At 53.3% G+C, this 25,358-nt stretch overlaps 1 protein-coding gene across 3 annotated transcripts in view; it reads left to right on the top strand.

The window, feature by feature from the left end:
* The window catches only part of PTPRN2 (protein tyrosine phosphatase receptor type N2), a 1,025,817-nt gene that overhangs the window by 898,915 nt on the left and 101,544 nt on the right, over positions 1 to 25,358 (top strand). For all 3 annotated transcript variants that reach the window (XM_054495208.1, XM_054495209.1, XM_054495207.1), the window contains one exon: positions 11,166 to 11,360. In XM_054495208.1, the coding sequence (XP_054351183.1) occupies positions 11,166 to 11,360 (195 nt within the window). The remainder of the gene's footprint in view (positions 1 to 11,165; positions 11,361 to 25,358) is intronic.

The following is a 25,358-nucleotide window of genomic DNA, read 5'->3' as shown; positions in this document are numbered from 1 at the left end:
CTGAAACCTTTGTTGTCTTGGTCTTCTTTTGGCAGAATTCGAGAATGACAGGTCTCTTCTCTGAGTGATTTCCACTCTGTAATTTTCCCTATCAGATGCTGAGTTAAGAGATGAGACATTTGCCTTGTGATGTGTATGGATGAATTTCTGCCCCCAGAATCCTCTACAGCTTATTTTGAACATTGTGTTATAAAGAAGTATAAGACTTTGAGGACTCTGTGGACACGCCCAGGGCCCCGGCTTGGGCACAGCAGAGGAGCAGGCGGCTCTGCAGCGAGCGAGGACTGTGGTGTCCGAATGTGCCGTGCTGACCATGGCCTCCTCTGTTTGTGTACTCACACCTGAGGAGCTGCTCAGAGCATGAGAAGCTTTCAGAGTGGGGGCTCTGGGTGCAGCACTGTCCTGCGGGGATGGTCCCACGTGACTCTGCCCAGGGCAGGCTGCTGGTGTGGGTGCTTGTGGTGCCACTGGGCTCACACTCACAGTTCCAGTTGGCTCTGGATGTGTTGGAGGCAGCACCGAGTGCAAAAAGGTCAATTTTTCACATTTCCCTGATGGAGGGTTTCTGCGCCTGGGTGCAGACGCACCAGGTTTACCGTTCCCGACAAACACTGCCCCGTGGGGAGGGTGTTAGGTCATGAGGCACAAGCATCACATTGCGTTTTGCGGTGGAGCATTTCCATTTAGGGCAACAGTGGAAGACGCCACCATCTTCTTTAAAAATGCCCAGTTACTCTAGTTTCACCTGAGAGGGAGGAGGCAGGGAGAGGGTCTCATCAGCAGGACAGAGTGGCCAGAGGGTCATCCAGCGGGGACAGCCCTGGGGGTCTGGCCTCCTTGATATTGTGTGCTGGAAGGAGGCCCTGCCAGAGGCCCCCAGCTCCCCTGAGGCTGTGTGGCTTCTCTGTGCCCAAATGCAGATGCGGGCACTGGCAGGGGGATGCCCACACCCGTGTGAGATCAGTGTCATACGAGCCGAGTGTGCAAGCCAGGCTCTGTACTCATCACACCCCCCGAGATCAGTGCCACACGGGTCGAGTGTGCAAGCCGGGCTCGTACTCATCACAGCCCCCGAGATCAGTGCCACACGGGTCGAGTGTGCAAGCCAGGCTGTGTACTCATTGCACCCACCGGAGATCAGTGTCCCACAGGCCGAGTGTGCAAGCCAGGGCTCGTACTCATCACACCCACCTGAGATCAGTGTCCCACGGGCCGAATGTGCAAGCCAGGCTGTGTACTTGTTGCACCCACCTGAGATCAGTGTCCCACAGGCCGAGTGTGCAAGCCAGGCTGTGTACTCGTTGCACCCACCTGAGTTCAGTGTCCCACAGGCCGAGTGTGCAAGCAGGCTGTGTACTCCTTGCACCCACCTGAGATCAGTGTCCCACAGGCCGAGTGTACAAGTCAGGCTTTGTACTCCTTGCACCCACCTGAGATCAGTGTCCCACGGGCCGAGTGTGCAAGCCAGGCTGTGTACTCATTGCACCCACCTGAGATCAGTGCCACACGGGTCGAGTGTGCAAGCCGGGCTCGTACTCATCACAGCCCCCGAGATCAGTGCCACACGGGTCGAGTGTGCAAGCCAGGCTGTGTACTCATTGCACCCACCTGAGATCAGTGTCCCACGGGCCGAGTGTGCAAGCCGGGCTATGTAGTCATTGCACCCACCTGAGATCAGTGTCCCACGGGCCAAGTGTGCAAGCTAGGCCTTGTACTCTGTGCTCCACACACATCCACCCTCAGAGTCCTCCCAGCAACTCTGTGGAGCTGCTCTGCCTTCATCCCCATTTCACAGATTAAAAACACACACGCAGCTTTCGGCAGCCTGTCCAGTGGCACACAGCCACGGGTGATCTGGACCCAGAGTCCTGGTCCTCAGCCTCTGCCTTACACGGCCACACCGTGCAGATCTCAGCTGTCTTGGCTTGCTTTCTTTGCCAATGATGGATTTCATTTTCTACTATGGGATTTTTTTTTCTAACACACTAATGGCTCTGGAATATTTTCTTCTCAAGAATAGAGGCACATTATAATCATTGATATTTTACTATGGAGATGACCTGCAAAACCATGCCCTTTTTCCATTATTGAAATGTGTCCTTCTCACTGGGAACTTGACATGCTATCCTTAATAATTTTCTTAATAACTTTCTCAACACCTAAGAGGAGCCAGACAGCTAAAAAGCTACAGAGCAGCTATACTGAGACGCAGGGACCTTCAGAGCTTTCCGGAAAGATGTGAGCTCCATCTTCAGGGACAGACATTCTAAAAATGCAAAGCAGCATGGCACAAAAATAAATGACTTCCCCTTTGTACTTGGAATTTTTCTTTCCTTTTTTTTTTATTATACTTTAAGTTCTAGGGTACATGTGCACAACATGCAGGTTTGTTACATAAGTATACATGTGCCATGTTGGATTGCTGCACCCACCAACTCGTCATTTATATTAGGTATTTCTCCTAATGCTATCCCTCCCTCTGTCCCCCAGCCCCTGACAGGCCGAGGTGTGTGATGGTCCCCGCCCTGTGTCCAAGTGTTCTCATTGTTCACTTCCCACCACTGATGAGTGCGAACATGCGGTGTTTGATTTTCTGTCTTTGTGATATTTTGCTGAGAATGATGGTTTCCAGCTTCATCCATGTCCCTGCAAAGGACATGAACTCATCCTTTTTTATGGCTGCATAGTATTCCATGGTGTATATGTGCCACATTTTCTTAATCCAGTCTATCATTGATGGACATTTGGGTGGGTTCCAAGTCTTTGCTATTGTGAATAGTGCCGCAGTAAACATACGTGTGCATGTGTCTTTATGGCAGCATGATTTATAGTCCTTCTTTTTTTTAGTTCACATATACATTGTTTTTTCTTCGCTGCTAAAGAGTATGAATTGGGAAGAGAAAAGAAAACAGGTTTCATCCACACCCTGGTGGGAGTGGCCCCATGGGGGCCTTCAGGACCAGGCAGGCCCACACCCAGCCCTCAGTGGGATGGAGCCTCCGTCCAGCTCCTCACAGAGTAGGGAGGGAATTGGCAAGTGCCGCCAACATCGCAGCTAAATCTAGAATCAAAAGAGTTATGTGGTTACATCTACCTTTCTTCTTCATTCATAATTAATTACCTGTTGGTTACTGAGTCACGCAAATGCCACAAGGTCTTACTCGTCCTTACAAACTCGAGGTCGCCAAGCTGCACACACTGGGCCGCTGTGGCTGAAGGTGCATCGTCCCGGATCATAAACAGAGCCATCTTCATGATTGTTAGGCTGAGTCTGGATCTTAAATAGAAGATTTTTCTTTAAGTGAAGTGGCTGGAAGGATTGGACCTTCTGTCCGGCCAAGATCTGTTTGCCAAAAACGTGTCAGTGCCCCCAGGCCAGGCTGTGCGGGGGAGGCCCTTGGGCCCCTGCAAGCAGGCGCTGTGGAGGGGCAGGTCTCGGGGCTTCCTGCTTGGCACCACTGCCGGTTAACACCTTCAGCAGGCTCGTGTGGCCCGCAGCCTTGCTCTGGGGTGTTCACCGTCTGACCAGGAGAGTTTTGTTCCGGGTGAGGATGCACCCTTTGTGTTTACTGAGGATTATAAATCAGGGAAATTTCAAAACATGATGGGGCTGGCCTCCAGCTTTCTCTCAGAGGAGGCTCATGTTGTTGATTTTGCTTTATAAATTATCTTTTGCTCAAATAAAATGCTCTCGAGATCATAGCTCTGTATTTTTGGGGGGTGTAGGGGGACAGGGTCTTGCTCTGTCACCAGGGTTGGAGTGCATTGGTGCAATCATAGCTCACTGCAGCCTCATCCTCCTGGGCTCAAGTGATCCTCCCACCTCAGCCTCTCAAGTAGCTGGGAGTACAGGTGCACGCCACCACACCTAGCTAATTATATTTTTAGAGATGGAGTCTCACTGTGTTGCCCAGGCTAGTCTCAAACTCCTGGGCTAGAGGGATCCTCCCACCTCAACTTCCCAAAGCACTGGGATTGCAGGCGTGAGCCACCGCGCCCGACTACAGTTCTGTATTTTAAACTCACTGCACAGAATAGTACTTAGAGTGTTTGCAGTGGCAATGGCCATTTCTGTCGCTGGCTGACAGGAGCTCCCGCTCTGTGCCCTGAGCCCCCACAGAAGTCTGATAATAAACGCAGGTGATACAGGCAGTGGCTGCTCTCGTCTGATGGCTGTTCTGGTGTGATGGCAGCTGATGCTGTAACCTTCAACTGAGGTTTTAAAGAAGTATGTGTGCCACACCGTCCATTCGGTCATTGCCTCAGCGGTCAGCAAGCTCACGCCTCCGTTCAGCACCGTGGATGCGACCGCCTTTTCAGGTGTGGATGCTGCTTTTCAATGAAGAGTGAGGAGTGTGGCCCCCTCCCCCGCTGTAGCCAGTCACTTTCTAGTCTTGGGAGGGGAAAAACAGCTCCCAGTGGCATCTCCAGTGAGCCCGTGCTGGCAGCCTTGCTTAGAGGGTTAGAGTCACCTCATGCAGGGTGGAAATGTCCCAAATTATGACCTAGAGCGATTTCAAATGCCATGAGGTTTGTCTCGTTGGCCCTGGCTACACCATTACTAAGTCAAGTAGCATTCTACATTTTTTATTCCATTCTAGTAAGAAGTGTGTTTTTCCTTACAAAATTTTTAAATTTTAAGGTAAAGCACTGAGAATGGACAGACTATAGAATTTCCATTATGAATTTGGAAACTATAATCAGCCTAAAGGACCAGTGAATGAGACCACATGAGGTGCCCCTCAGTGCTTTCTCCAGCAAGCCACGAGGCAGAATCCAGGCTCCTTCCCGGCTTTCCTCACGTCTGGAGATTCCCAAGAGTGTCCAGGGAAGGGTGGAGAGGGAGGGGCCGGTCCCCGCTGTGAGGAGCTCTGGCGGGTGGCCCGGAAAGGGACCGCACAGCAAGGGAAAGGGACGCTGGCAGGGGCAGGCCACAGTGAGTGGGAAAGGCAGCAGCCAAACGCCCCAGCCCCCGTCCTTGGAGGGAGCTGGCCCGACCCCGTTCCCCGTGAGCGCAGCAGACTGGCGCATTTCCAGCTCACTTGTGAGGAATTTCTGTTTCTGTCTCCAGTAGATAGATGTGGCTTTCTTATGTTTATCGCCAAGGGAGACACCAGGAGTTGGGCCTGCAGCTACATCTTCCCGGCGGCACGTGCAGGACGGCCGACAGCCAGTGCCACTGGGACTCCAGGGTTTAACTTGTCAGTGTGATGTCATCACGGTTTCCACGTGCACAGCCCTTGCTCAGTGACCTCCTCGCGGGGGTGGTACGCTGCTCACCCCCTGCCACCCCTGCCATACCTGCAGGGAGTCGCCGATGTCCGGGGAACTTCTTCCCAGCCTGGGTTATGGTCGGGGGTGGAACTCGGGCTGCAGAAAGTGGCTTCGCAGCCAAGCAGAATGTGGCAAAAGCAATGCTTTGTGGATGTCCTGAGATGCAGCGTGAGGCAGCACACCCTTCAGTTGGTCCCATGACAGCCACAGTGACTTAGCAACAGCTGGGTTGAATGAGGCGTGAACTTCTGACTGAACCTTGCTGCGTGGACGTGGCTGAGCCTTGAGGTTAGGTGGGCGGTGGATGCAAGGCCTTCCCTTCAGACCCTGCATGCACAAGAAGCACACGGTTGGCAATGTTACTTCCAGCTTGTAGACATCGGGTACATCCCATGTCCAAAAAGAAGGCTCGCCCTGGAAAAGCACATTCCAAAAGCAGCCACGGTGCGGATGCAGAGCGCTGTGCCTGCAGCGCTGCCCACCCAGGAGGCCGTAGGGAGTGGCGGCCCCTTCCCTCTCCTCCTCTTCCTTGCTCGCCCCGTGGAAGCTCTTCCGCACCTCCTGGCCCCATGCCTGCTCTCACCTCCCCGTCTCTGTAGGTGCCATTGCGGCCTAGCCTTGGAGCCTGAGCCTCTCCTGCCTAAAGCTTTCTTTGACCTCAAGTTCAGGGAGGGTCCCCTCCCCCCGGCCCCATGGCACCCCTTCCCACGAACGCCCAACACGTGCTGTCACCATCATTCCCGTCGCTTCTTGCAGTCACTCGTGCCCAGCTCTGGGAGGCCTGGGAGTGCTCGGGGGTCATGGCCCGGCGAGTCTGACCCAGCCTGGCTTAGCCTGGTGTTCCTGGCACCCTGTGCAGTGCTGACTCGGCAAGGGACCATAGCAAACCTGATTTTGAATAAACTAATAATCATCATAGTAGGAACAGCAAATAATCACCTGGTGTGTGCCAGGCACAGACCCAAAGCCTCACTCTAAGCATGTTATCTTATTTAATCCTCCCAACGGTGAAGTCGGTACCATTATCACTTCATAGATGGGGAAACTGAGGCACACAGAGATTAGTGTTTTCCCAAGGCCACACAGTCAGTAAGACCTGAAGCCCAGATTCAAAATCAGGCCCTCTGACTGCAGGTGCTATGAGTGAACGAGTCAATGACTGCCCTGGACGTCAAGGAAAAGAACCAAAGTTAGGTCTGTTTTTGCAGTTCTCATCCCGTTCCTCTGAAGACACACCTGTTTTCCGGGTCCTGGTTTCTAGGAGGCGTCCATCGTGACACCATGGTGGCCCCATTGCCTGTGTCTAGAGGCAGCTTTGTGGAGGTGCAGAGACTCTCCTAAGTGGCAGGTTCCCCCGGAGCCTTCAGAAAAGCCTGACTGGTGATGTGAGGGAAACACGGCTGCTGCCTCCAGGGATCTGCCTCCGGCCCATCGTAGTGTCCAGGGGTCTCTCACCTGCCCCCAGGCTCAGGGGCAGCATGGGGGGCTTCAGCCCCAGCAATCTCCTCAGCCCAAGACCCGGCTTCCCCACCACCCCATTCCTCCTGCAGGCCATTCCCGGCCTTATCACTGCTCAGATGTTTGCCTGAGCCGCTTGCTGCATAGAAACTTGGTAGCGGTGGGTTGAGAGCGGAGCAGCGCCCGGCTAGAGCACCCGCTCCCATTTGCAGGTGGAAGCCCGCAGGGAGAGGGCCTTCGTGAAGAGCAGCGTCCCCGGCCCCGCGTTGCCTTGCTGTGGGCACGCCCTTGTCCCACGGCAGGGTCTCCCTCTGCACAGGCGGAGAGCTGCCGCCACGGGTCTCCAGCCTTCTGCACCAAGCTTTCGGGGGCTTCCTCTCTGCCAGGGACATTTTTCTTGGATCTTTATCGCAGTTTCCCTCCTTTGAAAAGTTAAGACCTTCAAGAAGACCCTGCGCTGCGCAGTGACACGAGACCACTGGTGAGAGCTGCAGGTCCCCGCTGAGCGGCACCGAGCCCTGGGTCTCGCTCACCGTGCAGCAGCACTGAGCCACTGGGCACTGAGCCACCCGCCGGAGGAGGCGACATCGGCTTGTCCAGCTCTAAATTCTGCGGCTTTGGCCCGGCGCAGTGCCTCACGCCAGTAATCCCAGCACTTTGCAAGGCCAAGGCGGGTGGAGCACCTGAGGTCAGGAGTTCAAGACCAGCCTGGCCAATGTGGTGAAGCCGGTCTCTACTAAAAATACAAAAATTAGCTGGGTGTGGTGGTGCACGCCTGTAATTCCAGCTGCTCGGGAGGCTGAGGCAGCAGAATCGCTGGAACCTGGGAGGCGGAGGTTGCAGTGAGCTGAGATTACACCACTGCACTCCAGCCTGGGCGACAGAGCGAGACTCTGTCTCAAAATAATAGTAATAATAAATTCTGTAACTTCTTCAGAAATATCTTTACATTTGCCAAGCCGTCAAGAGTTTGGCTCTGGCTTAGAGAACAGCCTTAACTTTTATTCACTAATACTTCTCTCTTACTCATTAATGCTTGAGGCTTTCTCTGTAGCCGCCTCCATGCTAAGCACTGAATATACAGGAAACCATTTTAATCTTCACAGTAACTATAGGATTACTTCCATTTATAAAGTGAAAAAATTAGGCTTAGAGACCTTTAGAGGTATTCCCACGGTCACATGAAAAGTTTGTGTTTGTTTGCTATTGTTGACTTAGGGAGAAAAATAAATACAATAAAAATGGAAGTTTGTGGTGGAGCAGGGACCTCAGTCCTGTGGGGCCTCTTGGTGGCTTCACCCTCCGTAGCACTCAGCAAAGAGCAGAGCTCAGACCTTACTGTAGCTCTCCCGTGGGTGGCAAATCACGGGATGGGCATGGAACTAGCTTGATTTTTTATTTTTATGTGAGTAAATCTCCAGCGTTTCAAATCCTCTTCCCCAGAGGGTCACATTCTCGGACCTTCTGGGTTCCCTGAGCTGTAGCTGTTCTCATGCTTTGGTTGGATGTTATTTTTCTGGAGAAATTGTGTGAAGACAGAGAAGTTACTTCAGAAACATTTCTCAGTGTGCTTTTCCCCCATGTCAGGCAAAATTCATGTGCACAATTGAGAAATAAAAGAGATGTGTACTCAGGTTGGTTATTGGTATCATCTGCCTTATTAAAATCATCCCTCATCGGGTGGATCACCTCAGGTCAGGAGTTCGAGACCAGCCTGGCCAATATGGTGAAACCCTGTCTCTACTAAAAATAGAAAAATTAGCTGGGCGTGGTGGCAGGCGCCTGTAATCCCAGCTAATCAGGGGGGTGAGACAGAAGAATCACTTGAACCCAGGAGGCGGAGGTTGCAGTGAGCCGAGATCATGCCTCTCCACTCCAGCCTGGGAGACAGAGTGAGGCTCCGTATCAAAAATAAAAATAAAAATAAAAAATTATCCTTTGTGGGTTTTTTTTTAATTTTGCTTTGTTTTTGAGATTCTGAGAAAACTTGGGTGGATTTTTTTAAACACACTCACTATTTTAAAACTGTCTATAAATCCACAAGTACTTGAAGATGTATGGGAAAGAAGGAACTGGAACTCTCCCTTTTGTTAGAGACCCCTTACCCTCACCAGAGGCCCTTGGTAATTCCACCTTCCCCTGTGTGTCTCTGTCTGGGTCCCCGCAGTCATCCCCCCATCCCCGTGACCATCCTTCCACCCCGTCCCTGGGGCTATCCGCCTCCTGCCCAGTCCCCCCGGCCATCCCCCCCCACCGTCCCCGCGGCTGTCCCCCCCTTCCCCGCGGTTGTTCCCCCCAATCCCCGTGGTCGTCCCCCCAGTCCCCCCGGCCATCCCCCCCCCACTGTCCCCGCGGCTGTCCCCCCCTTCCCTGCGGTTGTTCCCCCCAATCCCCGTGGTCATCCCCCCATCCCCGCGGTCATCCCCCCTGTCCCCAGCTGCTCTCACAGGGGCTGCAGGCTCATGGAGAGTGGGGACCGCAGGGCCCCTTCCCACAGCACCTGTATCTCGCTACGAGTCCGAAGCAGAGAGCCCGGGAGCATGAATTGCTCATCCCAGAGAGCCAGGTGGAGGGAAATGTTTTCTAGATGGTGTGGTGTCGGTGGGTTTGGCAGACATCTTTAAAGCCAAGGAAGCCGGCAGCCCGGGGTGAAGGGAGAAGGGACACATGGAGTGTTTCCTGAGCTTTGGTGGTTGCCTTGGGGAGCGCAAGGCCTTTGACGCACACGGCTGGGGGTAGCGAGTGGGTGGCTCGGCCTCCCCCAGATGCCACCAAAATGAAACCAAGGCAGCAGCAGCCCACGAGGTTCCCCGGAGCCTTTCTTTTTCTCACGAATGCATCTTCACCTCTTCTGTTGAGCTCCAGTTCTCTTATAAACTTTTTCTGGGTATCATTTCATTTTGCAGACTCAGGGTCAGGTGTATTTTCACCAGGCAAAAGGATGGGCTATCCTAATAGTGGGTTAGAACACTTTCAAAATGAGATTATTGGTCAGACGTCAGGGGGGCACCCAGGCTGCACCCTGAAGGTGAGCGGCAGCAGCGGGGTCCCGGCGTGTCTTGAGCACCTGAGGCTGCGTGATGTCCTGGCTGCAGGCGGGTCCCGCACGGCCGGGCAGGTGCTCGAGATGCCCGCCGCGTGCGTGGTTGAGCTTTGCCTGGGGGAGGATGGTCGAAGACCCTGCGGTGATCCCTCGGAAGCTGTCTTGGGGTGTAATGTTGAGAGTTTCCTTTAAATCCAGGAACTTCTGCTTTGGTGTCTACTCAGCAGCACAGGCCTTTCTCCCTCCCCCGTGTCTTCCGTCTCCTGCGCGGCTCCATTTGCCTTCTCTTGCATGAGCTCTTGGACATTGCTTTGGGAAGAGAAAAAAATGTCAGAATGAGGTTCTTTTTTTTTCTGCAAACTCTTTAATTGTGGTACCAGTTTCTGTATCTCAGTCCACAGTGCAAAACCCCCCAGCCTCCCCTGTGGCTTATATTCTAATAGAATGAGAAGCCCCCCAGTGAAGGCTACTGTGGCGTTATTCCAGAATATTCGATGTTGATGACAGAGGAGGAGCCAGTGGATGCTTTCTTGAATCTATAGGAGTGTGTGTTTGTGGTGTGTGCAGTGTGTGTGTGTCTGTGATGTGTGTGTGTGTGGTGTGTGTGTCTGTGATGTGTGTATGTGTGTGTGGTGTGTGTGTCTGTGACATATGTTTGTGGTGTGTGTGTGTGTGGCGTATGTGTGTATCTGTGTGATGTGTGTGTCTGTGATGTGTGTGGTGTGTGTGTGTGGTGTGTATGTGTATAGGTATGATGTATCTTTGTGGTGTGTGTGTGGTGTGTGTGTGATGTGTGTGGTGTGTGTGTGATGTGTGTGGTGTGTGTGTGATGTGTGTGTCTGTGATGTGTGTGGTGTATGTGTGTGATGTGTGTGTCTGTGATGTGTGTGGTATGTGTGTATCTGTGATATGTGTGGTGTGTGTGTAGTGTGTGTGTGTATGTGTGTGATGTGTGTGTGATGTGTGGTGTGTGTGTGGTGTATGTGTGCATGTGTGTGATGTGTGTGTCTGTGATGTGTGTGGTGTGTGTGTGTGGTGTATGTGTGTGTATGTGTGTGATGTGTGTGTGATGTGTGTGGTGTGTGTGTGTCTGATGTGTGTATATGTGTGTGTGTATGTGTGTTTGTATTCTCAGATTTTGAGAGCAAGGCCTCTATCTCTTTTCCTGCACAAGCCTGAATTCTTCTCGGGGCACCGTGCTGGGTGCGTGTTTTGGGGGGCGTTGACCGTCGTCATGTTGCACTGGCCCGCCCTGGGGTAAACTCTAACCTGCCTGAACCTTGGATCTTAGCAGAAGAAGGGGTTGGTGCCACGTGGGTGCTGTGGCCCTCGTCCTGCTGGGTGTCCCCAATGCCACTAACCCCCTGCTCTGCCTCCCCCTGTCCTGCAGGAGCTGTGCCGCCAGCGTATGGCCACGCGGCCACCAGACCGACCCGAGGGCCCGCACACGTCACGCATCAGCAGCGTCTCGTCCCAGTTCAGCGACGGGCCGATGCCCAGCCCCTCCGCGCGCAGCAGCGCCTCATCCTGGTCTGAGGAGCCCGTGCAGTCCAACATGGACATCTCCACCGGCCACATGATCCTGGTAAGCCCAGTCTTTGCACTCCCTGCCACATAAACACCAGGGCCCTCCTTCCTCGGCCCCTGCAACACCCAGCATCTGCGCCTGCTGACCCTCGGGGATGGGGCGATGATGGCTGCACCCTGCCTGCTGCAGAGGCTGACAGGCCTCTTTCTGCAGGGAGTCTTCTTAATTTAGATAAACAAGAGTATTTACTTCCTGAGATCTTTGCTATGCTTCTGCCTGGAACATGCAGCCCCCCACACACACTCCCTGGTGTGTAAGAGTGAGCACCCGCTATTTAGTTTTCAGTGGAATACACGTCTGTTAGTGCCTACCATGTGTGCTGCCATTTTGGGCCTCTGACTCGGAAGCAGCAGCTGTCTCCTTGGCACTCAAGGCCAGCAAGCATCATTTGGGTAAATAAATGTCACTGCTGTGACAGCGAGGCAGGAGGAGGTGCGGGGCTGGGTGCTTGGCTCTTCACAGGAGCCTTCCTGGTGGTGCCGGCACAGAAGCTCACGGCAATGCGGCTTCAGCAGCCTTTTCCAGGGTCCTCGCTGGAGTGATCACATGTGGAGTGGCCGTGCATTGCCACTCCATACATAACAAATGTCCAGGTGTTATTAGGAGAGCTGTCGATAGCTCAGCACGTCCTGCTGGCTGCCTCCTGGATCTCCAGGCTGCAGGCGTCATCCCGGTGGGTGACCATGCCTGGCTGTGCTGTTTCCCACACTGGAGACAGAGCCTCTGGGGTGAAAGGGCAGAGCCCGTTACGCTGCTTGGCCGAAGCAGTGGCTGCACTTACGGGCCTGTGCTGTTTGCCGCACTGGAGACGGAGCCTCTGGGGTGAAAGGGCAGAGCTTGTTTCACTGCTTGGCCGAAGCAGTGGCTGCACTTACGGGTCAGGGAAACATTCTTTGCCATACCGTTAAGTTCCCAAGTGTCAGGATGGACCCCGTAAGTTGCTGTTAAATGCTTACGTTTTTTAAAAATTATTTTTGCCTAATGAGTTAATAATAATATAGACCGGTGAATCTGGACCACAAAAAGCCAGAAAACCATGTTTTCACTAAAAAGCCTCACTGCAGAGCTTGGAGATCAAGGCTGGAGGCCTCCCAGCCCAGCTGACACTCCAGGGACAGACAGCTCTGACGGCAGGTGGGAAACACACAGTTCTAGACCCGCTTGGACCAGACATTTGGGGAAACTGAGGAACTCAGCAGCCTTCTCCCTGGATAACTTAAAATGAGGAGAAGCAACAGTCAAGAAGCCTGGCTTTCCCAATCTGTGAGCTGAGCAGGGCATGTCCTTTCCCATCACTCCCTGGGGCGAGCCCACGAAGCCGGACCACCTGCTGGAAATCGAACCCGATGTGTTCACACCCAGGAGCAGACAGCTCGTGGAGTTCACTCGGCAGACCTGTCATCAACTTTGGCGGAACCTCCTCCCTTGATGGATTGTGGTTTTGTTACTTTAGATCTGACTTTTCTGAGGCTGTTTTGACATTTGTCCCTTTTAGAAAAGGAGCAGAGACCAGGAGTTCATATTTGTGATGAGATTTGGTATTGGGGTCAAACACATCAGCCAAAGACATTCATCTGACAGGTTAGCCAGGAGGAGAGCCGCTTAGCGAGCTCTCATTGTGTTCTGATATTTCCACATTTCAAGGTGCTTGAGTAACAATTTGATGATATCTCAAGCCCTATTGGTACCTGAAAATACTGCATTTCTCAGAGAATTGTGTTTGGCATTCACATATGTAATGGCAGATTTGACAGCAAGCGTGAGGGTTCATTTCCGCTGGAATGCCTAAACCTCAAGGACAGACTCAGCCTCCACCTGGCGGAAACCCTGCAAAGCCTGACTCCAGACACCCTGTTGGGGGGTCATCGAGGGCCACACACCATGACGTGGGCCTGTTTCGGAACGCGCCTCACCACCGTCCACAACTGCAGGGCCGAAATGAGAAGCACACTCAGGCCAAGTATGAGTCCGGCTGACTTAGACTCTGTGCGTACAGATTGTAAACTCAAGGAAACTGGATCTTCCTCATCAACTAATGCTGTTTTGAAAGTGAATGTTACTGAGATATTTCCCTGACTCCACGATGCCAGCAGGTGCTGGTTGGAGTCGGGGTGGGTGTGGGGAGCGACGGGCATCGTGTGGAATTGGGGTGGGTATGGGGAGCGACGGGCATCATGTGGAATTGGGGTGGGTGTGGGGAGTGGCGGGCATCATGTGGAATTGGGGTGGATATGGGGAGCGGCAGGCATCATGTGGAATTGGGGTGGGTGTGGGCAGCGGCAGGCATCATGTGGAATTGGGGTGGGTGTGGGGAGCGGCAGGTATCGTGTGGAATTGGGGTGGGTGTGGGGAGTGGCGGGCATCGTGTGGAGTTGGGGTGGGTGTGGGGAGTGGCGGGCATCTTCCGGAGTCGGGGTGGGTGTGGGAATCAGCGGGCATCGTGTGGAGTCCAGCAACCAAGTGGGCCAGGCATGGGCCTCGGACCCTGGCATCTCCTCTCACTCAGCAGTTCTGATTTTCCTTCCTCTGAGCTCACTTTACAAGTGCATTCCCGTGCCCTCTCAGCCACACGGGGTCTCCTGGTGGGCATGTCCCTGGTACAGGAGCAGAGAGGCACAGACTCGTGCCACAGGTGAGCCCCAGGTAGACCTCTTCCCAGGACTCACACAGGTGGCCTTTTAGGCTCGGAAGCTACAGCCAATCTTGGGGGCACTGACCGCCACCCTCCCTGGCACACGCAGGCCGTAGAAAGCACACACAGGCTGGTGCCACAGGAACGCATCGGAGTCGCCGACCTTCCGACTCATCCCAGCTACAAGGCAGCCAGTTCTCTGGTGATCCAGCAGCCCAGCCCTGTGCGCAAAGGCTCGTGTCCCCAACACAGCGACCTCACTGCCCGCAAAGGCTCGTTTCCGCCAACACAGCGACCTCACTGCCCGCAAAGGCTCGTGTCCCCCAACACAGCGACCTCACTGCCCGCAAAGGCTCGTGTCCCCAACACAGCGACCTCACTGCCCGCAAAGGCTCGTGTCCCCCAACACAGCGACCTCACTGCCCGCAAAGGCTCGTGTCCCCCAACACAGCGACCTCACTGCCCGCAAAGGCTCGTGTCCCCAACACAGCGACCTCACTGCCCGCAAAGGCTCGTGTCCCCCAACACAGCGACCTCACCGCCCTCACCTGAGGATGGCAGGACGGTCAGATAAGCCACACAGAGTCCCGGCGACCTGTTCCTGACGTGCAGCCGCTCCCGGGGCACGTTGGACAAAATGTGGCATCTGAACCCCACGACCCGATGAAATGAACAGCAGCGGTGGATGATGTCTGGAGGCCAAGCTAGACGTGAGGAGCCCCAGCGGTGGATGACGTCCGGAGGCCAGGCTGGACGTGAGGAGCCCCAGCGATGGATGGCGTCTGGAGGCCAGGCTGGACGTGAGGAGCCCCAGCGATGGATGATGTCTGGAGGCCAGGCTGGACGTGAGGAGCCCCAGCAGGTAGGAGAGGCCAGCCGCACCGTCTGGGGGGCAGGCTCAGCACCAAGAGTGGAGCCTTTCTGTGATAAAGGACACATGTGGGAGGGTGGAGGCTGCACACTGCCCCGGAGCCCGGACCTTCAGGCGGGGCTGGCCTGGCTGTGGCCCCACAGGAAGGGCCTCCAGGCCCCAAGAGCCCCCTCCTGCCCTGGGACTCTCCACTCACTGGAGCTCAGGCTGCTGCTTTCTGCACAGAGGCTGGGATTCCGTGCTGGAGACCCAGAGTAACAGAACTCTAGAAATGAGCACTCCATCTAGAGAGGGGAGCACGCAATGCTCTTATAAAAGAGACAGGCCAGGGTGTGAGAGAAGGAGGCTTCCCTGGGAGACAGGAGGCCGCAGGTGCCTGCCCCAATGGTGGGATCCATGGGGCTGTGCAGCCACTGGGTGTCATCAGGAAGAGGCTGGTGTCTCAGGACTGCAGGGAGGGACTTAGTTACCTGGTCAAGGTGTCCCAGCAGGTGGAACAAGAGGGAGAGCACACGTCTCAGGGACCCCCGGGGAAAGGGCCACATGAGAGCCTGATGGGAAGGGACGGGGTGAGCAGGTCATAGGGGCAGCCACTGGGTCCCCCGCTCTGCCGTGACAGCAGGTGGTCGGGTCTAGACATGGAGCACAGATTCTGGGCTCCATCAACGAGGTGTCAGAGCTGAGACGCTTTGCTGTTGCAGGTGCTGTGTTCCAGGACAGACCTCCAACCTCTGTCTTCTTCCCGGTGAGATGGGCTTGATGGCAGTGCCTTTCCCCTGGGGTTCCTGTGAGGATAAAACCGGGTGAGCATCTGAGATGCCACCCATCCCGAGACCTCACCTGTGCCGCAGGTGCATCAGGCTGCAGAGGAAGGGGTTGTACTGAAGGAACAGAGCCCGGCAGGGCCTTTGTTGCTGGGATTTGGGCCTCTAGGCCTGCATTCTCTACGCCCTGCCCGATCCCTGTCTCTGGGCTTTGATTCTGGTTTTTGTGTCGCTTTTTCTTCATTTTCTTAGAAAGGTCCTTTAAAAATTCCAGTTTTCTTCTGGGATGAACTAAGGAGAAAGGGCCTTATTTGCAGGGAAAACCCAGACCAGAATGTCACTTGTTCCTGGAAAATGGGCCTCCCAGGTGCAGGGAAGGTGCAGGCCATGGCCCTGCCTTGGACTGTCTGGAAGAAGCTGAGTTGAGGCTCACCTGCGGGTGAATGGAGCACTCAGAGGAGGGAGAGGCAGGAAGGAAACTCTTCTGTCAAGAAACCGGTACATTTCTCTGGAAACGGCCGAAAGGCGACATGAAGATGCTCACTCAGAGCAAGGCCCGGGACTCTGAAAAGCAAGGACGTGATGAAGGCGACTTCACAGGACGGTTATCAAAGTGGCGGCATGTTAATCATCTGCGGGGACGTGGCTTCTCAAGAAATCCTGTCGCATCCTTTTGTAAGATAAGGAATCATCGAGTTTTTTCAAGATCTGTTTCCCTATCACTTTGCTTTCAGAAGGGTGACATTTCTGCCTGGCTGGCTCTGAGTGAGGAGGTGGAGAAGAGTGTCACCGTCCCGATGTGACTAATTACGCCTGAGTCGGCCGGGAGCCACCGCGTCCACCTTTAAAGGCTAGAGAACGTTCTTTGGAGAGTGGGGATGTTAAGAAAAAAGATGGCTTCATACTTCTCCATTTGACTTAAATAATATAGAACTTAATTTGGGAAAGCTGTGCTGAGTAAGTGCTTTTCAGAATCCATTCTCTTGAGTGTTGAAGATGAGGATATGGACTGTGATCTTTGAGTTCGCTCATCCTTGGAGAGTGCGGTGCTGCTAGCACCACCGTCCTGAGGCACTGAGGGCACAGGAGCTGTGAATAGGCCCATTTCACAGATGACAACATTAAGACCAAGCGCAGTGACGGAGACGTGAAAAACGAAAAGTTACGGCATTGCAGGAAGTGACCAAAGATTTCCCATGATCACAGAAGACAGGAAAGTTCATGAATTTCGCCGAGGAAGGAGGGGGTGCTGCCAGCCTGCAGAGTCGTGCTGCACCTTCCACAGATTTGCCTGTGGGGTTTCTGAACTCCCAGCGTGGGACGCGTGATGCGTGTCTGTGCTGGCCACCGGCAGATGCCAGCACAAGCTGTGACGTCCTCAGACCCACACGGCTCACGGCCTCTGACCTTCGGCCCTCCTGCCTGCCTGGAGTCTTCCCTGGGCCCGTCATGTCTCTGCCTGTGCACCTTGAGAGATCTCTGTCTCTCATTGTTTGATCTTGTCAGGCTCCAGGCTTCTTAGTTCTTAACAATAAGTCACCGAACCAGGAGGGCCTCGTGAAACCATGCCAGGTGTCCCTGCCCAAGGCTGTGAGTCGCCAGCTGCAACAGAAAGGGGCTGGGGTCTCCTGCATCCCACGCCACCAGTGCCCGGGGCCTTGGCAGGCGCTCCCCTGGCCCCAGTCCCTCCACCTTCAGACCCAGTGCCCTGTATTTCTGGAAGGTTCCATTCCATTGTTCCCACGTGGTTGACGGGTGCAGATGGCCGCTCTCCCAGGATGAAGGGCACTGGGCCGCCAAGAATTTCACTCTGGGGCCGTGCAGCTGGGCTGGCCGTTCTCGCTCTGGCTCGGGTGCTGGCGAGGCCTGGTGAGTAGACCAGGCCACAGGGTGAGCTCGCCAGCTTTGTGGGGCCTGCGTTCACAGACGCAGCAGGCTGTTGCTATTGTCGGGACGATGCCGGCTTTGTGGCTCACATTTGGAGGAGCCTATGTTTGCAGGAAAGCTGTTTTTCACCATTGAGGACTGCCTGGCATAGGCAGGGCCTGCACACGGAGGGACACAGTGTCCCCCTTCCCAGCACGGCGGGTGGGGGTGTGCCCTGCCCTGATGGGGAGCCCCTGCTGGGGGCGTCTCTCTCCAGTGGGCGGGTTTGGGAAGCCTTCATGCCACACAGGACCGGGCACGGAGCCCCATGGCCAGAGATGGCATTAAACCAGCAGGGGAGGGGAAGTTGGGGCAAGAGGCAAAGCTAGGAGAGGAGGAGCATCCAGGCGCCATAGTAGCCAGCTCTGAAGACCCTGAGACTTCCCAGCCTCACTCCTGCGGGCCTGGGGAGCTCCTTTAAGAGCCATTTACGTGTCCACCGAGTTCAGTGCACAGTGAATGGGTCCAACCTACCAAGTTCAGTGAATGCTGGATGGATCTGATTCACCAAGTTCAGTGCAGGCTGGATGGGTCCGACCTCCCAGTGGCTGCCATGGCCTTTGGGCCCAGTGCAGACCCGAGTATCCATCCTCACACTCTAACTTGCTTGAGGGGATGTTCTAGAGCCTCCCGTGTCCATGCAGCCACCCAAGCCACAGCTCCTGCTTGACGCTCGTGGGACTCTGTTCTGTACCTGAGACTCTCACAGGGCCCGGTACCAGTGGGACCCGGCCTCCCCTGTGCAAGGGTCTCCCCTGGGCCAGAGGACACGGGCTGGGAACCAGGAGACCCGGGTTAATTAGACAGGTGTGTTAGGCCGTTGTCACACTGCTATACAGAAATACCTGAGGCTGGGTAATTGATAAAGAAAAGAGGTTGAATTGGCTCAGGGTTCTGCAGGCTGTACGGGAAGCATGGTGGCTTCTGCTTCTGGAGAGGCCTCAGGAAGCTTCCAGTCATGGCAGAAGTCAAAGGGGAGCCAGGACCTCACATGGCAGGTGCAGGAGCGAGAGAACAGATGGGGAGTGCTGCACACTTTTAACAACGCCGTCTCAGGAGAGCCCACTCACTATTATGAGGACAGCGCCAAGGGGATGGTCTAAACCGCCCATGAGAAACCGCCCTGTGATCCAGCCACTTCCCAACAGGCCCCACCGCCAGCCCTGGGGCTACATTTCAACATGAGATTGGCCGGGACACAGATCCAAACCACATCACAGGGCCATGCGGAGGCAGCACCTACTGTGTGCCTGGCAAACAGTTGGCGTTCAGTCGGTGATCAGCAGGATCCCTGGTTCTGCCACTTTGGGGTTTTGGGGTATGGGCTCCACTCTCTTCCCTGAAAGGAGGCCCTTCATCTGCTAATCTCTAAACTGAGAGCAGATTTTAGCCCTCACGTCTTGCACCTTTTTCAAAAGCAGCTTTACAGTGACCTAAACTCTAAACTCGTAGTTTTCTTTGTCATATTGTACCGAGGGGAGGGACCGTGTCCCAGCAAGCGAGTCTCGGGCTGGCGTTTGGTCTGGGACGTGCTTCATGAAGACATTACAGCCACTCGGCACCGTTGTGGGGAAGGTAACCACGGCAGGGGTACCCACCCACACCAGGACTCTGGGGCCCAGCCCCCTCCCCAGCGCCAGCCGGTGCTGCTGCGGTCATGTGACGCATAAACAGCAACTCCACACGTGACGCCGCTCTCAGGAGAGGGCCCTGCGTGAGTGTGTACAGCCCGGCCCCACCCTCCTAACAGCCATATGTTCTCCTGTTATTGGACGCACAGAAGTTTACTGTCTCTTAGTAAGGGCAATGTAGGCAATTTTCAAACTTTTGCCACTCCAGACTACCCGGACCATGTGAAATGTGAGTTTTTAGAAGCCAGATCCTGAGTCATTGCGGATGCTTATTGTTTATTTTGATGGATACTGCCACGTTCCCTGCCATAATCTTTGCCCAGATGGCGTCCCCCTGGTGACATAGACATGGTACCTCTGTCCCAGGTCTCCCAGCCTTGGGTATCAGCAAACCTTTCAGCTTTGCCACTGGTAAGTGGGAAAGGCTGCAGGCTGCATCAAAGTGGTTTTCACTTCTATTTCTCTGGCTTGCATGAGACTGAGCATACTTTCTGATGTTTGGGAGCCGTTTATTGTTCCTTTCAAGAGTGGTGTTGGACACAGTCCTCATGGCAGCAAGGCCAGCAGCCTCCAAAGCCTGACAAGTGCAGTGTGGCACGTCCACGCAATGCCAATCACAGGTGCCGTCGCGGAAATGGACGTGGCAGTGAAACTGTTCTGCTCCTGTTCGTCTCCTCTGTGTCCATCATCACAGCCACGGTCACCTCTGAGAGAGGCAGTGATACCGATTAATTAGGGCAAAGTTTAGGAAGACCAAGAAGAAAGAGAAAGCCCTGTGAGAGTTCCCGTCCCATCCAGATGTGCGTGACCAGGTGAGAAAGGAGCTGGCTGGGTGGCTCAGGCCCGTGTGGTTCCCACGGGTGGAAATCGTGCATAGGATTGTAGCTCAGAGCAGACAGTGCTGCTTTTGTTTTGTTTTGTTTTGTTTGTTTTTTGTTTTTTTGTTTTTTGAGACGGAGTTTCACTCTTGTTGCCCAGGCTGAAGTGCAATGGTGTGATCTCGGCTCACTGCAATCTCTGCCTCCTGGGTTCGAGTGATTCTCCTGCCTCAGCCTTCCGAGTAACTGGAATTACAGGCGTGAGCCACCACACCTGGCTAACTTTGTATTTTTAGTAGAGATTGGGTTTCTCCATGTTGGTCAGCCTGATCTCAAACTCCTGACCTCGTGATCTGCCTGCCTCAGCCTCCCAAAGTGTTGGGATTACAGGCATGAGCCACTGCACCCAGCCAGAGTGCTGCTTTAATTGATGAAGCAAGAATGGGGCTCCTGGGAGAGGCGTATGCTGGCTGTGTGGGGTCTGTAGACCTCCAGAGGCCTGCCCTGTCCTGATGGGGCTGTCGTGACGACGTCCCTCAGGCTGGGCAGCTGAAACCACAGCAGTGTCTTCCTCACAGTTTCAGAGGCCAGAAGTCTACAATGCAGGCAGGGCTTGTTCCTCCTGAGGCCTCTCTCCGTGGCTGGCAGGTGACATATTTTTCCTGTGTCCTCCCAGAACCTTTCCTCTGTGGGAGCACATCCTGCTCTGTCTTCTCAGGACCTCACTCAGATTGGTCTGGGGCCCACCCCAGTGGTCTCATTTTAACTCCATTATCTCTGTAAAGGCCCAACCTGCAAATGAGGTTATGTTGCAGGGTAACCTGGAGGGGGTTAGGGATGCAGCACGTGGATTCTAGGGAATGGTTCAGCCCGTAACAAGGGACCGATGCCTGATGCACACCAGCGTTTTCTGGTAGCTTGTAGCGCATGAGAGGCCCCTGGTCTTCCAGCCACAGCCTCACGGGGGAAGCTCCAGTCTCCCTGCACTGGTGAGCTGAGCGTGCGGCAAGCACTATGAGGCTGGCCGATGTCTGGGCCCTGGGCCGTCACCTGCCACACCCCAGACTGCCATCCACCTGCTGCACAAGTTGGTGACGGACCTTCGAAGCCTGACGGAGAGGCTGGCGAGCCACTTTAGACACCATCACTTTCTAGAAGTCAGCTCACACTTCTGGCCAGAGCCTGGCCTCCTGCTCCCACCTCCTTTACTGTGGGTGCGGGTGTGTCTGCAGGGGGTCCTTGGGAAGGGCACAGAGAGAGGGGGTCCTGGAGGCGGCAGCTGCTGTGCAAGGAACAGGGGCTCTGTTGGGGGAGCAGTCACAGCCACCGGTTCTGGATTTCCCTGAGATGCCTGGGCCGTGGGTGTGCCCGTCCTGCAGCAGCTGTGCCTTGGTCAGCAGCCATCACGGCCTTCTCCTGCAGCCCCCACACCTCCGCCACGGTGCCCCTTGTGACACTCTGTGGATAGTTGGGTTGTGACACAGGCAGAGAGCGTTCCTTCCATCATCCGCCTTTATTGAGGGTGTGGAACTCTATTTTTTTGTGGGAGGGGGAGTGATTTGACCTTTTATTTTTTAAAAATCTGATTTGCTGCTTAAAATGCTAGAGCCATGCTAGTGCTTTATTTTTCAGTCTCTCCAAGTTTTCAATATGTTGTCTTTTCTGCCTTGAGCACTTAATGTTTAAAGGAAAAATTCTCTGACCCAAATCTGACCGGTCCCTGCTGCCATGCCGGCCCCAGCAAGACAAGTGACTGAGTCTATAGGAGGAGTTTGTACCATCTTTAGTATGACAGACGGTGGGTTATGTGCCAACAAACCCATCGTAAGTTGAAAGTGCATTTTTGACTTAATGATATTTTCAACTCCAGAGAGGTTTATCCTGCCATAGCCCCATCGTAAGTGGGGACTACCTGTATATTTACGACCTGGTTTGATTGGATGTTTGGGCTCCAGAGTAGGTGGATGATGGTCCAGAGAGTCTGCAGGAGAAAGAGGTAAGCTGCTGTGACGCAGCTTGGCCTTTGGCTGCCGGGGCAATTGGCTTAGGTAAGCGGCACCCACTGTCCCACAGCCCTGCTTTTTAGCTGCTTTTTTTTTTTTTTTTTTTTTTTTTTTTGCTGTTTCTTGGCTTGGTAGACCCTTCTTATAGTGTGTGAATGGGACATGATAGAAGAAGTGGAATCAAGCATCCAACTCATAACTAGTCGAATTAAACTGGGTAACCAAACACTAAACTTGGTAAAAGTTAACAGGTCCACGAATTAATGGTTGTGAGAGGAAGCACTTGAAGCTGGTGCATAAAGTCAGGTCTGGAAAATGCTCATTCGTGCAGCTTTTTCTGAGCGCTCAGTGACGGACGGAGACATCCACAGGCTGCTCGGGAACTCATGGAAACTTCCTGGAGAAACCGGAGGCGAGGAGGCGAGACCAGAGGCCGCCTCCGTCTGGCCTGTCCAGTGCCTCCTGCATCTGCAGGTTTATAGACGGCATCGGAGGAATTGAATCACAGCAGTTCAGGGCCTGGATGGAGTTATCTGATTGTTTGTGTAAATGTGTAAACCTAACACGAGTTTAACAAAATGCAGCTTTTGAAATTCCACAAGCAGTTCAGAAACGAGCTGGCGTCAGGTGGGCTCTGTTTACCTTCGTGTCCTCAGCACGGCTCCTGGGCAGAGGACTGTGGGGATGCTGGGTGTGAAGGAGGCCAGCAGTCTGGCTCCTAAGAGGCTTACAGCCAATTTGGGGCAAAAAAGGGGTGAAGGGCTGGAGAAACACTAGACATTGCCACGCACCAAGCTGCGTTATTTTGCTAGAAGACGTCTCGGGTGTTGGGCGTGGCAGGGGGGCTGCAGGGGGGACTTGAGGTGGACATTTGAGGCCAGGTTTTGGTCGATGAGGACAGCCGTGCTGGGCAGGTGGCATGCAGAGGAGAGAACAGCACAGCTCCATCAGGAAGCACAGAGTAGTTCACAGGATTGGAGTTCACGGTGGAAGGAGCAGATTAGCTCAGCCTGGACTCGGGTGAACACCTGGAGCCAGACGTCAGGCAGCCTTGTGCGTCCGCATGTGGAGTGGCGCTTGACTCCACATGTAATCGTTGTGACTTCTTGAACCCGAAAAGTCAACATTATTCACTTATTTGTGTAGGTTTGGAGAAGGTGGGAGCACTTAGGATGCATGAGCCAGGGACTGAGCGGGTCCTGACTTGTCACTAGTGTTTTCTCTTCTGGAGCAAGAGGGCAGTTATCTTGGAAAGACAGGAAGAGTTGGTGCTGCAGTGAAAAGATGGTGCCACGTCCAGAGTCTGGCTTCCCAGTGTGACATCTGGGCCAGCATTACACCCCGTGAACTCTGGCTTCCCCTTCCACAAAATATGGCTGGTTACAAAACTCATGCAACCATACTGCCGTAAAGAAAAATAATGACGCCCACTGTGGGAAAATCTTGTAACATACTGCAGAGTATTGCAGTGACGTTTCTAAAATTATAGATGCTAGAAGTTAAATGTTATGGAAAATAAAATGGCTATAACCATGTTGCCAAGTAAGTTTTTCTTTAAAAAAGCTAATCTCTCACTCAGTGTTTGGCCTGTGTACATCTCATTCTTCGCCTTACATATGCCCTGCATTTTCTGAGTTGTATTTTGTTGCAGCATCCTCTCCTGCCTTCCATGGGAATGAATGGGTTTTCTTTATTCCCTCTGTCCCCCTTGGCTAGTTCAGCAGCTATACTTTAGTAATTAGCCTGATACTTTTAATAACCATGCTTGACTTAACAAGATCTGGAGTTCACATTTCTGCCCTCCTCACAAATAAACCCAGGACCTGAGACACGGACCTCAGCTACCTCCCTCTGACACATACAGTATTGCTCAGTATTTCAGTTGTGCCTTGTCTTTGTATCCTGAAATCAACCGTTTGTTTTACTAGCTTTCACAGTCAGCATTTGTTCAGACCCACTCTCATTTTATGAGGTTCCCCTCTCCCCCCATCACCATTCCTTTTACTCCTCAATTCTTCCTTTTGGGTAAAACTACCTTTTTTTCTGAAAGATATCCTTCTTTCAGTCTTTTATTGGGAAAGTTTCCTTCTCTTTGTCTGAAAATGTCTTTGATCCTCACACTTGCATAACAGATTAGCCAAGGGTCAAGTTCTATTTCTTTTTCTTTTATTACCTTGAAACCCTGTTCTCTTGTCTGTGGTGCCCCTGCACTTGAGAAGACTGTCTGTTGCTGGTCGGATGGTGGTTCCTTTGTGTGCCAGCTCTAGCTCCTTCCTGATCACTATGTCTGACAGTGGTTCCTTTGTGGGCCGCTCCTTCCTGATTAATCTTTACTGTTTTGGAGTTTCCTTGTGTCCTGTCTTGGTAAGGACTTATTTTATTTTTAATTTTTGCTCCAAACTTACTGTGATTCCTGAATCTGAGAATTCCTTTCTCCAGCTAATCCTAAAAAATTATAAACCACATATAATTTACATTTGACTCTCTTCCATTCTCCCCTCTAATGGAAATAAGTTGGACCTTCTTATTTCCATGTCTCTTAAATCCCTTTCCTATTTTCTTTCTATGTCTTTCTGTCCTGCATTCCAGGGAATTTCCTCAGCTCTGTCTTCCAACATACAGTGTTTCTCTTCAGCAGTGTCTAACCTGTAATCCATCCATTGTAGTTATAATGTTAAAGAGTATGGTTTTCACTTGGAGTTCTATTTTGTTCTTTTTCAGATCGACCTGCTGGGTTGTTCTTTTCTTACATTGTTGATTCCCACTTTAACACCTTCAATCATGATCAATGCATTATCCGATGGTTTCTAACACGTTTATTAAGGTCTCATGGGTCTAAGTCTGCTCTTTGATGTTTGCTGATTTGCTCATGGTAGTTTGTTGTCTGGTGTGTTCTATAATTCCAGATTATAAGCTCCTCATTGGTGGGGCTTTAGTTCTAGTTTTGTATGGCCCTGTTCTGAGAGTATTAACCTCAAGAGAGCTTTTGCCAGACACACTAGGCTGTCATTAAACCGAGACTATCTTCATGTCAATTCCTCACCTAGATCACTCATGTATTTGAGCCTCAATTCTGGATGAGGCCCATGTTTCAAGCATCTTCCCATTTCGAGTCCATATGGTGACAGACAAGCTTCCTGTGGTGTGAGCACACCCATTTACTAAGGGTGTGGTCGTTGAGGGTCCTGTGTTATGTGGGGGGCTCAGGTCCAGCTCTCTACCTCCAGCAGGGCAGGGTTTTCCCTGATGACCCCACATGGGCAGCAAAGTCCGAGACCCTGATTTTAGATGTAGGGAATCCTGTCGCCTGCCTTCCACCCAGGGCTTGAGTGGCTTCAGGCCACACATCC

This window comes from Pongo pygmaeus, chromosome 6, assembly GCF_028885625.2.
Source record: "Pongo pygmaeus isolate AG05252 chromosome 6, NHGRI_mPonPyg2-v2.0_pri, whole genome shotgun sequence".
Classification (NCBI taxonomy): Eukaryota; Metazoa; Chordata; class Mammalia; order Primates; family Hominidae; genus Pongo; species Pongo pygmaeus.
Note: the sequence above shows the minus strand (reverse complement) of the source record. Positions and strands in the feature narration are given on the sequence as shown.